The 12,756-nt window shown below is 39.7% G+C and overlaps 2 protein-coding genes across 3 annotated transcripts in view; one reads left to right on the top strand and one right to left on the bottom strand.

Annotated features, from left to right (window-relative positions):
- The window catches only part of LOC148355034 (regulator of G protein signaling 4-like), a 171,650-nt gene that overhangs the window by 34,327 nt on the left and 124,567 nt on the right, over positions 1-12,756 (top strand). The gene's annotated exons all lie outside the window — the stretch shown is intronic.
- Positions 3,290-12,756, bottom strand: part of nos1apa (nitric oxide synthase 1 (neuronal) adaptor protein a) — an 86,431-nt gene continuing 76,964 nt past the window's right edge. For both annotated transcript variants that reach the window (XM_088349597.1, XM_088349598.1), the window contains exons 12-13: positions 12,625-12,749; positions 3,290-5,761 (exon numbers count right to left, since the gene is read on the bottom strand). In XM_088349597.1, the coding sequence (XP_088205723.1) occupies positions 5,212-5,761; positions 12,625-12,749 (675 nt within the window). In that variant the 3' untranslated portion in view covers positions 3,290-5,211. The remainder of the gene's footprint in view (positions 5,762-12,624; positions 12,750-12,756) is intronic.

The following is a 12,756-nucleotide window of genomic DNA, read 5'->3' as shown; positions in this document are numbered from 1 at the left end:
TCCGTTGATACGGTCGCCTCCCAGACGACAGTCGGTGCTGTGTCTCTGTGTAAATTGCATTTCCCCCCGGAGGTCAAAAAGTGACTGTGGCTCACTTTTACGGGCCACTTGTGCTTCTCACCTCGTCGTTTTGAGAGCTTGGGAGTCTGGAAGCGGCTGACAACAACAATTTGTGAGCGCCCGACCTACGGGCAATGTCTGCATTGATGCATGGACATGGCCATCCAGTGGTGATGCTTTTATGGACTTTTATCCAACAATGACAAAAAACAATTGTCAAGAGTCCAACAGTGACTTGGTTTTGTGCAATACCACTTGGTTGGAATATTTGACATAAATAATGCAACTCAAAACAATACCAATGGTCAATGATAAGTCAAGTGAAGGAGTTTTAAACACTCTCAGATCCGTACTGCAGTCAACATATGGACACATATTCACTTAAAGTCCCCAAAGAAAAATCTAATTCAATTTTAGCCTACCAGAACAATACTTCATTATTCCAGGTTGACAGGTAAGTTTACATGTATTTTACATTACAGCCAACATGGATGATTCCACTTGAAGACTTCCTGAAGTATTGGATAAAGTAAAGTTTAGAGTGATGAGTAACAAGAGTATGAGTATGGATGTTAAGACAGGACTGTGTGAGACTGTGATTGTGCCGACTGTGTTGTATGGTGCAGTGACTTGGAGCCTGAACGCAGATTTGAGAAGGAAATGAAATGTTTTTGAGATGAAGTGTTTGAGGAGTATGTTAATAGTAACAAGATTGGATTGATTGAGAAAGGAAATTGTGAGAGGCAGAACTGGAGTAGTAGTGGAATTGAGCAAGCGTGTGGATAAGAGAGTACTTGTTTGGTCTGGACACATGGAGAGGATGGATTGGGAGCGAATGTTGAAGAGGATCTACAGAGCAAAAGTAAATGGAAAGAGACCAAGAGGTCTAAATGTAGTGGAAGCTAGAGCTCTTGTTGGTGATAGGAATGAGTGAAGAGGTGTTGTAAAAGGATAGTGGGATGTTTGGAAGTGTTCAAAGGGATGGGCAGGGCACCTGTATGATGCGGCAGGGGTAAACCAGTGAAAGCTGTTGGGCCCTGCTGTTGAACAGAAGAGTTTGTTGTGTCACCCTGACCTGAGTGACATGACCGCTTTCTTGTGTCCCGTTTCATCTGGAGGGATCGAAAGCATGACCAACTTGGGTGCCGAGGTGCTTAACTTGTTAGCGTGTGTGGCATTTGGGTTGGCCAGTTTTTTGTGTGTGTTTTTTTGCTACTTTTTCCTTTTCTCTGTTTTTGTATGTGTGTCGGTCACCCCTCTCGAGGGATATGACCAGGTTAGATATATATTTGGATTTTCTTTTTAAAAAAAGCAGAATTTTCACATATTGTGAATATCATTAGTACAATTATTATTTAACGTATTACTGTGCTGAGCATCTGCAGTTGCAAAAGTGAGGCATGAAAAATATTCGCCTCATGGCAGGGGGCAATAGTGAGGGTAGGGTTTCTCACGTCAGCCCCAAACAATAGAATTGGTGATAGTATTAGCAGGCTGACAGGAAGTTAAGCCATCCAATATTTTTTTCCTCTTTGCATGTTTTTTTTTTCCTAAAAAATTAAGGAATACTTATCTATTACTGTTTTTATTCAGAAGGAGCAGCGCATAGATTTCATTTGTGAGTTAAGGTATGATAATAGCACATTTGTTTTATGGTAGATTACAATAACATGGAGGTTAATTTATTTAGAAATCTGAACCACTAAACACAAAACTCACCATACATCACCGGAATCTAATAATCGTTTGATTATTTCATCATTAATCATCAATGCACCTTTAGTTTTCTAAGGATGTTACATGTTCCTATTTTTTGAGGCATTTTTTGGCATCAAAAACAAAAAATTAAAACTGTTTTTAGTCATAGCAAATGTTTTATTTCGTTAGAAAATCAGTCAGCTTTCATGAACAATAAAAAAGAAGACCATTTTTTACCATTGGTACTATTAGAGTACAGACGCTGCCCTACTTTCGGACGAGAGGTTCCGGACCATCGTTCGTAAGTTGAATTTGTTCGTAAGTTACTTTAGTGCTATTATTTTGTATGTTAAAGATTTATATAAGTATGTTTAAGGCTTGTATAAGTAACCTGTATTGTTTTGTACTAAAAAATAAACATTTCATAAAATAATATGCTCTATAAAAATGAATTAAGTTGAGTTTAATTTACTTTTGGAAGATGCGCTTCACGAGGTCCTCCTCCGTGGTAAAGAGTGGCCGAAAAAAAGCAATCTGACCACTTTCTCAACCGCATCAAGCTTTCTTTTTCCACTTTCATTTCAAAAGAAACGGCAAGCCTCTTCTTTACACTTTACACCAACCATATTGAATGGATGCACAGGAAATTATACAGTAAAAATGTTCTTAGCGCGCTGGAGATCCAGTATAGAACGTTTACACACAAACTAGAACGAGGAAGCGGATTTCTTCTTCGGGTGGATGCTGGGTGACCTCTCACAGCGCCACCACACGCCGGTAGCGGCGGAAAGAAGCACTACAGTAATGTCCTGTACTTGGAAAAAAGGTGCACACAATAAAAAAAATCTTACAGCAATATCCGGATATTTTTAGACATCCCCCCAAAAAAATGTTCGTATCGACCATTTTACTTAATTTGAATGCTCATAAGTAGGGGAGCGTCTGTACCTATATATGGAGTGTTTATTGCTCAAAAACTACAACCAAGTTCAAAGTACAGTAATGGTATTTGCGATAGCCGCCAACGTATATCAAAAATGCCATTCATTTGGAGCAATTTTGGGGGGAAAACACTATCGTGAGATGATACAATATATCTGTTTTGTTTTAAATCATGTGTCTTGATTTTCTTTTAATGATTTTTCAAAAATCATTGTGATATCAGTACCGGTTTTTACTCAAGGTTTGAGTACTCCTATCAGTGTGAATATACGTTTAGTGGCGACAAGCTAAAATGAGAAGAAATGTGTCGATTTTATCTTTAAACCGGTAACCAAAAGATACATCGAGTATGATGTATCGTTATTGCTCTAATGTAAAGATACGCACTTTTGAGAAAAGTGAAAATACTTTTCTGCTCAAAAAATCAAATCAAACATTCAAATGTTCACAAAATCCGTCAGAGTTTCATGGGGAAGAAAAGTTCAAACGAGTGAAAAGCAGACAATGGCAAATCCGCTCTGGAGGTGAAAAAAAAAGAACGAAAGACAGCAAACAAGATTAATCATAACACGATTGGAAGACAAACGTCTTGAGGATTCATTAGGATTTCTTTTTTTTTTCTTCTGACGTAAAAAAATTACAAAAACGAGCGATTAGAACAATTAAGTATTTGGTCTGCTGCTTTTCCATACAATCATAGGTGCAGTAAGCGGTTAACAACCTGGCATAATCAACCTACTTCTCTTTCTATACCAGGGGTGGGCAAACTTGAGTCTTGGCCCCTCTCGGGTTCAAAAATAATCAGCAGAGAAGAAAAAAATGAATAATCGGGTTGTTTGTTGAGTCTCGAATCGGATAGCCCCACAGTACACAAAGAAACGGAAAATGGAGGCTGAATCAAATTTTCTCAAATGTACCGTATTTTCCGGACTATCTGATTGGACCTAAAAACCCCAAGGGGTGCTGTACTTGAATTTATTATTAAAATCAATTGGCTCTCCATTCATTTCAAAGGGATCCATTCATTTACGAAGGAAGCTGCAGTACCGACAATAGCTGTTAGGGGCGCTGTACTTAGGGGTTGTGTCACATGTAATTAAATAATAAGAATGATTTATCAAATAGTGGTACATTTTTGACAATTATATTTGTCATCATATTAGCATTTTCGTTTGGTGGCCCGGATAAATAAACTTGACAGGCTGAATTTGGCCAGCAGGATGCAGTTTGCCCACCCCTGTTCTATACTTTTATTCATCCATTTTCGTTCCGTTCATCCATGTTTTTGTTTTTAAGGAAACAAAAGTATACGATTTCTGCTCAAGGATTCTTCTTTTTGTGAATCTAAACTCTAACACTACTTTGTAAAAGTTAGTTTGATGTTAATTCACATTTTTCTCATCATCATGACTCGTTTGCTGCCACAGAGGGCAAAAGACCTTCAGTTTTGACATTTGCATAGCTGCCGAATGTTCCGATTTCTCATACGAGGCGGATGGAGTTCGAATGGTCTGTCGAATGCTGGCCTTTTTTGCAGTTTTTCGATGTAGATATTTCCGGACCTTGAAGAGACCGTGACGGGGAATCGAACCCGGGCTGCCTTCTCAAACGCTCGTCAACATTGGTTAAACTGCACATACGAGTGCTGTTCAAGCTTTGACAATTTTCATTCTTGTCAGCTTTATATTGGTTTCTTCATCTGTCTTTTTGAATCTTTTGCACCATACGGCGTTGCACTAATGCTTACTTCATTACATAATCTGAGATGTCAAGACAATGAAAAATTGGGAAAGAAAAGAAACAAGAAACTAAGAAAAACAGAAGACAACGAAAGAAAAAAAGAGAAATAGAAGAGGAAATACCAAATGAATAAGGAAAAAAAATAATAAAATAATGAAGAAAAAACAAACAAAGAAGAGGCAAGAAATTGAAAAAAATAAATAAAGAATTTAAAAAGGAAAAAATAGGGGAAAAGAAAAGAAAAACAAAAAAGGAAAAATGAAAAGATAAAAAGGGGAAAATAACAAAGAAAGAAAAGATAAAAAGAATGAAAAGAGGAACAAGGGAAAAGAAATAAATTAGGACCAAAAAAGGAAGTAAAGAACCAAAGAAAAAAAGAGGAAAAAGAAGAAAGGTAACAAAAAAAGGGGCAAAAGATAAATAGGAAAGGAGAAGAAAGGAAAAAAGAACAAAGAAAAAAGGGGAAAAAGAAAAAAGAAAAGAGTAAAATAAAACAAATTCAAAAATGAAAAAACAACTAAACAAAAAACGCAACAAAAACATCTAAGATGTCAGACGAAAAGACAAGTGGTTAAAATACATTGATCTCTTTCAAACCTTATCACCTCTCTCATGTTCTCTTTGTCCCTCTTTCTTTTGACATTTCTGGAGTTTTCCAGAAGCGAAAAATAAAAGCCTCTGAAACGTTACGCATGTTTATCTAGTTTCCTCTTCTGAAAGATCCCGGAGCCTGATGTTTAGTTTTTGCGATTTGACAAGACAATCTCATCATCAATCGAAAGACAGTAGATCCGGATGGTGTTCTAAATCCTCCAGCGCGACGTGGTCATCGGCCCTCGTTTGAGTAACGTCTACCTCTTCTTCTTCTTCTTCTCCCTCGCTCAGGCTGATGCGTCGATGAGTTTTCCCAGACGGCGTTGAGGACATCCTGGACTCCACGTCGGCCGCCTTCTGCCACACCTCGCAGTCCTTTGCTCGGGCCTCCTTGTTGATGAGATCGGGCACGGACAGTCGTAGCTGCTGTTCCTCCTCCGCGTCTCCTCCCGAATCACTCCCAAGTAATTCTGCCGACGTCTTTGGGGTCAGCTCGGAAACTGGGGTGAGGTCTTCCGCAACAACGTCCACTCCGCCTTCAGGGGTATCCCACTCCGTGATAGGGGACGTCTTTTGGGGGGAGGGCAAGTCGGAGGTGTCCGGTGAGGAAACTACCGGGTCGGAGGAGATCATCATGTCTTGGGTGGTCTTCAACGCTCGGGGGAGACGTTTCTTTCCTGTTGGTGGTGGCGGGTTCAACCGAGGGATGGCGTCATACGGGAAAAGACTGAAAGTGGACAAAAAAAAAATAGACTAAATGTTGAAACATGTCACAGTATATAAAACCTTAAATTCTGGACTAGAAGCCACTACAGACGTTGCCCTACTTAGGAACGAGTTGAATTTGTTCGGAAGTTGCTTCAGTGCTATATTTTGTATGTTTAAGGTTTGTATAAGTAACCTGTATTGTTTTGTACTAAAAAATAAACATTTGATGAAATAATACGCTCCATGAAGAGTGCTATGCCAACTGTTTTTTTAATAATTCAAGGCTGTATTGCAAAAAAGTAGAATATTAATAATAGAATAAAAAACATCATAGCAGCTCCGTATGATTTATTGATTTATTGTTTTTATTGTCTACTTCTATCTTCGGTGTTTTTCGTCCCGTTTGATAACTACACTTTGGATTACTTCCTATCCTATGGACATGAGTTTTAACGCACAAAAATGCGTTTATTCGAGGAATCAACTCCTTGCCCTGAAGAATTTTCGTGCCGGCATGATGAGGGGGCCCTATCGTGGATGGAGAGCCGGAGCTAGCTAAGCGGCTAGCGGTGTTATAAGTCTTTGGTATCCTCCGTAATCATGGTAAATGTGAACTTTCTACCAAATAAGACCGACGAACTGGCTGTGTTGGTGAAAAACATCAAAGCGCACAGGGAGTGCAGTTGCTGTGTTTTACGGAAACGTGGCTCACGTATAGCATCCCGGACGCTAACGTGGAGCCACCTTGAGCTACCCGGAGCTAACCAGCTTCAGTGCTGTTAGGACAGACAGAAACACAAAAGCCTGCGGGAAGCGGAGATGAGGTGGCCTCGCTATCTACGTGAACACAAGGTGGTGTAACCCTGGACACAAAGATTTCCATCTGCTGCAGGGACGTCGAACCTTTGGCCCAGCGTGTGACGTCATCCACTCCGCTGTGGCTAAACTACAACACAGCACCCCGAGGCCATCCTGTTAATTTGTTAATAAACAACAAAAGGATACTGCTGGAAGTGTGAATTTCCCTACGGGGATGAATAAAGTATCTATCTATCTATCAATCTATCTATCTATGCTAACTGTTTTTTAATAATTCAAGGCTGTAATGCAAATAAGTAAAATAATGCTGGAGAGACATAACAGGAACCGTAGGGGAGGGGGCCCAAGGTTAAGCGAAGAATCCCAGCTCCTTGGAATCTAATGGTATGGTGTTTCCCGGAACTGCACCCCAGAAAGTCACGTACGCAAGAAAGGGTGTCATTTGAGAACGCGAGAGAAGAGAGCCAACAAGCATGTTGAGAAACATTTTGCAGATGTCAGGTAACCGGATAAAATGGGAGTGGGTAGTGTTTTTGCTGTTTTGATTTGAATATTGTATAGATATCTCCTCGGGAAAAAGTGTCTCTCCCTGATGGCCGCAGGGAAGCACATATTGTATTGACAGGAACCCGAGCCTCCCATACTGTATTAGTTTTTTGCTGTTAGGAATGAAATCTCAGGTGATTCGGCTGATTGGTTTCCTGGTCTTCTCTCTTACAGAACGAGCACACATTGTCGGAACCAGAACATATACAGGACCCAATGGAAGGACAGGACGCCAGAGACCGACGAGATCGATAACGAATCAGGGTAACGAAAATAACCAGGAGAAACTAGACGGGAACCAAAACTAGAGAAACTAACCAACAGGACAAGAATAGACGGAAAACAAAACTGGAACCCGAAATTAAACAGTACAAAAATAAACGAGAACAATACCGGACTGCAGATATCACAGGAAAACAGGACAGAACCCACGTCTTGTGGGCCAGAAGTCCGTTGACGGGCTGACACTGAAGCAAGAGAGCGCTGAGCTGTATATACACAGGAAGTCAATCTCTAAATGAGCCGCAGCTGGCACAACACGGCGGGGCCAATTGGGCACCACGGCAACCGTGACACATACGGGCGCGGCCAAGTGGGCGCCATGGCAACCATGACACACATAATTGTTAAGGCTAGTATCGGTTTGAATGGAAAATTTATGATGACAATAATTTAGAGTTAGATCATCAATTTGAGTAACGTGTTAAAGACCATTAACCTACCAAATGTCATACTGTTCCAAGATAATTGATGCAAATATATTCTGTTGTTTTAATTTATGACTTAGAACAGTAGTTTTGTCTTATTGTTTTATTTTAAGATTTAATTGTGTAAGGAATAACATTACTGGAATTCAGGATGAGCCTCCGGTTGAATAGGAACAGGGCCACAGATTCCTACTGAAGGGCAGCTTAGAAATTACATTATTATGTATTGCAGCAAGACGACTCTGCTGCAAAGATGATGAATTTCGCGAAGGACACGCTACTCAAATACTGCTCAGGTCTTTCCAAAAACAAATATGCACCAAAAAGAAATCAAACTGCTTTTCAATTTTTTTCAGGGCTTGCTATATTTGGTTTGCAAATGAGCGCAGAATCCTTGCACGTACCGTTTTGGTCCAATTTGAGAAACGTTGTTTTGACACTGATGTTGTGGACCTCGTGATGATGTGAGAACTTTACAAAGTCAACCATCCCAATTAGAGGGAGTCAGGCTCTGCTGGGTACAAATATAATTGCCGAAGCCGTGCTCCACGGATAACGTTACAGTTAAGAGTCAAGATGCGGGAGATACTGACCAATTAAGAATTTTACAGCATCCTTGAGCTTTATCTTCGAATTAAAATCAGCCAAAAATCGATACTTCTTTGACGCCGAATGCTTCCATCTACAGGGTTTGTACACCTTTTTCATGGCCAAATTCAAGTCGTTTTTTTAGGACTTTCGAAGCAAAGTTTACAATTTCTCGAGTACCATTAATAAAATTCCAGTGTGAATCATTGTTTTACACATGTATCTATGTCTAGGCATTTCTTAAAGTGGTCAATTGGAGACAACCAGTTTACAGCTGGAAAACCTCTGCAACAGTGTATTTTATTTTTGCGATTTTTTTTTTGAGATTTTGAAAGAGTTGTAAATGTTTGACTTATCTTTCCAGAAGCCAATTATTGATAGTGCACACTTTCACGTAAATAATAGTGAGTGAAAATGAATCATCAGTGGCGCTACTCACCTTTATTCTAGTTTGAATACACTGCGTACATCTGCATATTGTTCTTTTCAGAATTCCATTGGCTTACCGATGTTTCAATCATAATTTGATTCAGTTACTACTGGCTAAAGATATTCGAAGCTTACTATCCGTTTTATAAATACAGGCAACCTTAGCCTAATGCGGACAGTGTACTGTGGAAAAAGCCTGCAAGTGGCCGAGAGTGGTGTTAATCAAAAGGGTTAGAGGCAAACAACCATAGCAAAAAACATAAAACATTTGACCATGGCCAACCCAAATGCCCAAACACCCAAACAAGTTAAGCACCTCAGCACCCAAGTTGGTCATGCTTTCGTCCCTCCAGATGAAATAGGACACAAGAAAGCGGCCATGTCACTATCCTTTCACAACACCTCTCCACTCATTCCTATCACCAACAAAAGCGCTAGCTTCCACTACATTTAGACCTATTTCCTCCAGTGCACTCGTGACACCATCCATCCACGTCAATCGCGGTCTTCCTCTTGGTCTCCTTCCATTTACTTCTGCTCTGTAGATCCTCTTCAACATTCGCTCCTCATCCATCCTGTCCAAACCAACCAAGTACTCGTATCCACATGCTTGCTCAGTTCCACTACTACTCCAGTTCTGTCTCTCACAGTTTCATTTCTTAATCCATCCAATCTTGTCACTCCTAACATACTCCTAAAACACTCTCAAAACAATTTAATAACATTGTAGAGACAGATATTGGGTTCTCGGTAGGGCTGCACCATTAACTGGAATCTACTCGATATTGCGATGTGACGTAGTGTGATTGTGTAATTGCATTGAGCCTTGTGTGAGCTGACAGAAACCCTGACAAAGCATCCCCAGAAGAGGTTGTTGTTTTCTCAATGAAGTATGTCCATATGTTAACCCTCATGTTTGTCTTCATTTTAAAGAACATTTTTGTACTTTTTATACAGTTTACATGGAAATAAAATATAAAAATATATATTTTTCTCTACTTTTGAGTCCAATCTAGGAAAATAACATTTAAAGTCAAATAGAATATCATTCGGCGGGATCTCTCTGGGTGTTTAACAACACAGTGGCATTTCGTTGTGACCTGAGGACAACAAGAGGGTTAAGTACTCACACAAAAAAAAAAGAAAAAATAACCCCAGCACATAAAATGTTTTTTTCTTTAAAATGTAAAATCGCATCAAAATTGCAATACAGGTTTTTTTTCCAAAATCGTGCAGCCTTGTTTTCGGAACATTTAGGGGTTAAAGCGACCTGATAATGAGAGGTGTAGTGTTTTTGATAGATAACTTCCACTGCTGTTCAATTCGGATGTATGAAAGTACTGTCAAACTTCCCGTTTTGTTCTCGTAATGTAGTATATGAACAATGTTGGCAAAACGTGTGACTAACTTCTCTAGAAGGGTGTCATAAATGTTTCCAGACGTGACCGCGTTGTTTTGTATTTAGAGCGTATGTGCTGTGGAAAAGAGCTGTTTGCTGTTTTCCTCAGTCCCACCCAGAAGAAAAAGGAAAGAGCCACGACATACCGTGTTTTCACTCACAAAAGTCTCAGAATTCATTTAAAATGTGAGCCGTGGGATTTGAATCTGGGCGTCAACGCTATCGTATATATGTAAACAAACCTCCAAAGTTTGTCAACCAATTTTTGGGGGTTAATCTTTAGAATATGATAAACACTCCCAATATGAAAATGATATACAGTGGAACCTCGGTTTTCGAACGCCTCTGAGTTTGGACAAATCGGTGTTCGACAAAAAATTTCGAGATATTCTTGCTTCGCTGTTCAGTCAAAAAATCGGAGTTCGAACGCCGGTACGCTAGGGTGCGATGCTGAGCGGCGTACGGGTGTTTTAGCCCCTAATTATGCCTCCGAAGAAGGTCGGTGCAAGCAGGACAGGTGAAAAAAGACAAGTTGTTCGTAAAACTATTGCCTTTAAGAAAGACATAATAGCTAAATATGAAAGAGGTGTATGAATTTCCGATCTTGCTAGTGAATACAGCATGGCTAAATCTACTATCAGTACGATAGTAAAGAATAAGGAGGCTGTGAAATCGAGTGACGCGGCCAAGGAAGTTAGCGCTATAAGCAAGCAACTGCCGCAAGTTTTGGAAGAGGTTGAAAAACTTTTGATGATTTTTCTCTCCCTACCGTCTACCACAAAGGAAAGTAATCCTATTCATAATCCTTTTTTTACATGCTCATGTTAGCGTAATCTTTCGTACGGAAGATTACGCTAACGCGAACGTACGATTAGCCTGGGTTAGCTTCATGTTTATGTTCATAATAAACATTCAGGGTGTTGGAACGGATTAAAACGATTTTACATTACTTTTAATGGGAAAAACGATTTTCGGTGATCGACTAAATCGGTTTTCGAACAGGGTTCTGGAACGGTTTATGGTCGAGAACCACTGTATGCTCAACAATTTGCCCCTTGGGTAGAGTTAATCATGTCATCAGTATTATTTTTCTTTTTACTTGATTTATTTATTTACTTATTTTCAGTTTTTTTTGTCTCTGTATTTCTGTAGCACTTTCTGTTCCCTTGAAAATTGTTAACTTTGTATCACGATGAAACAGACTACACAGCAAAGTTGAAATTTTCATGCCAATATTGTTGGTAAATTATGCAATGTTCAATAATTAGTATTTAAAAAATGTAACACAATATTTAAAAAACATTCGTTTCTGCTCGGCACGGAAAGTGACTCGGAAAATGAAGCTTTGGCGCAGCTTTTCATGTCCGGGACGGAGGATGAAGAGTTCAAGGGCTTTGAGTAAAAATGTGAGTACCAAAGTTTTTGATTTTTTTTTACAATTTTGTCGTATTCTGGTGTTTTACTTTGTGATAATTTTTTAATAAACTTCATTCAAACTCTTGTTTTTTCCCCCGTGCTTTTTTTTGATACAGACACTTGTTTTGGTATTATAGGCGGTCGTGTGAAACTCGCATCTAATAGGCCAGTGTGCTGGAGCGGTCGCAGCAAATAGGCCAGTGCGCTATATGAGCCGACGAAAATCATTGGAACCAAGGACAGTGCGCCCTTTAAAACAGTGCGCCTAATGGGTGTGAAAATACGGTAGATAAAATCACAGTGTTTAAATACAGGGTGTCAAACATCCGGTCCGCAAGCCAGATCACGCCCAAAAAGAGATTGAATCCCACTCACGAGACAATGCAAAGAGAAGTGAACTCTATTTCACTTTTCATATCTCTCAATTTTTTGTCTTTTTCTCACTCTTTTTTTCTTTTTCTCTATCTTTCTGTCTATTTTTTACATCTTTCTTTTGTCTCTTTCTCTCTCTCTATCTCTCTCTTTATTTATTGCCCTAATTCTTTCTCTCTCTCTCTCTTTTTCCTGCTTATTCACTTTCCCTCACTCCATGTCTTGCTCTCTCTCTCTTTATGTCTTGTCTCTTTATGTCTCTCCCACTGTCCCTGTTTCTCTTTCTTGCTCTCCCGCCCCCTCTTTCTCTATTTTCTTGTTCTTCCGCTCTGCTCTCTCACTCTTTCTCTCGCTCTCTTACGCGCTCTTTCTCGCGCTTTCCCTCACTCTCTCTCACTCTCTCTTGCTATCTAATTATTTCTCTCCATATGTGTAATCTACTAGTTCTGCCTTCATTTCTTTTCTAGCATATGGCCTACAAGCTAAAATTAATTTTACACCCAAAAATGTAGCAAAAAAGTAGTGGCTTATAGTCCGTAATTTACGGTTTATCGATTGATCTAGGTGAAAAACACTCTCAAACATCTTCGTAGATGAGCCTGGTACCTGTTAGCAGAACTTTGGCTAAGTTGGTCCATGCACGTCCACACAGCTCCAGCGTTCTTGTTGACTTCAGTGACGCCGATGTCTCCCGCATGGCTGGATTCCTTCCTCCTCAACAAGTCGTTCATCTGAAAT

The sequence above is a fragment of the Urocampus carinirostris genome, chromosome 12 (assembly GCF_059441175.1).
Source record: "Urocampus carinirostris isolate Australia breed hairy pipefish chromosome 12, RoL_Ucar_1.0, whole genome shotgun sequence".
NCBI classification, from domain to species: Eukaryota; Metazoa; Chordata; class Actinopteri; order Syngnathiformes; family Syngnathidae; genus Urocampus; species Urocampus carinirostris.
This window is presented reverse-complemented; position numbering and strand designations above follow the sequence as displayed.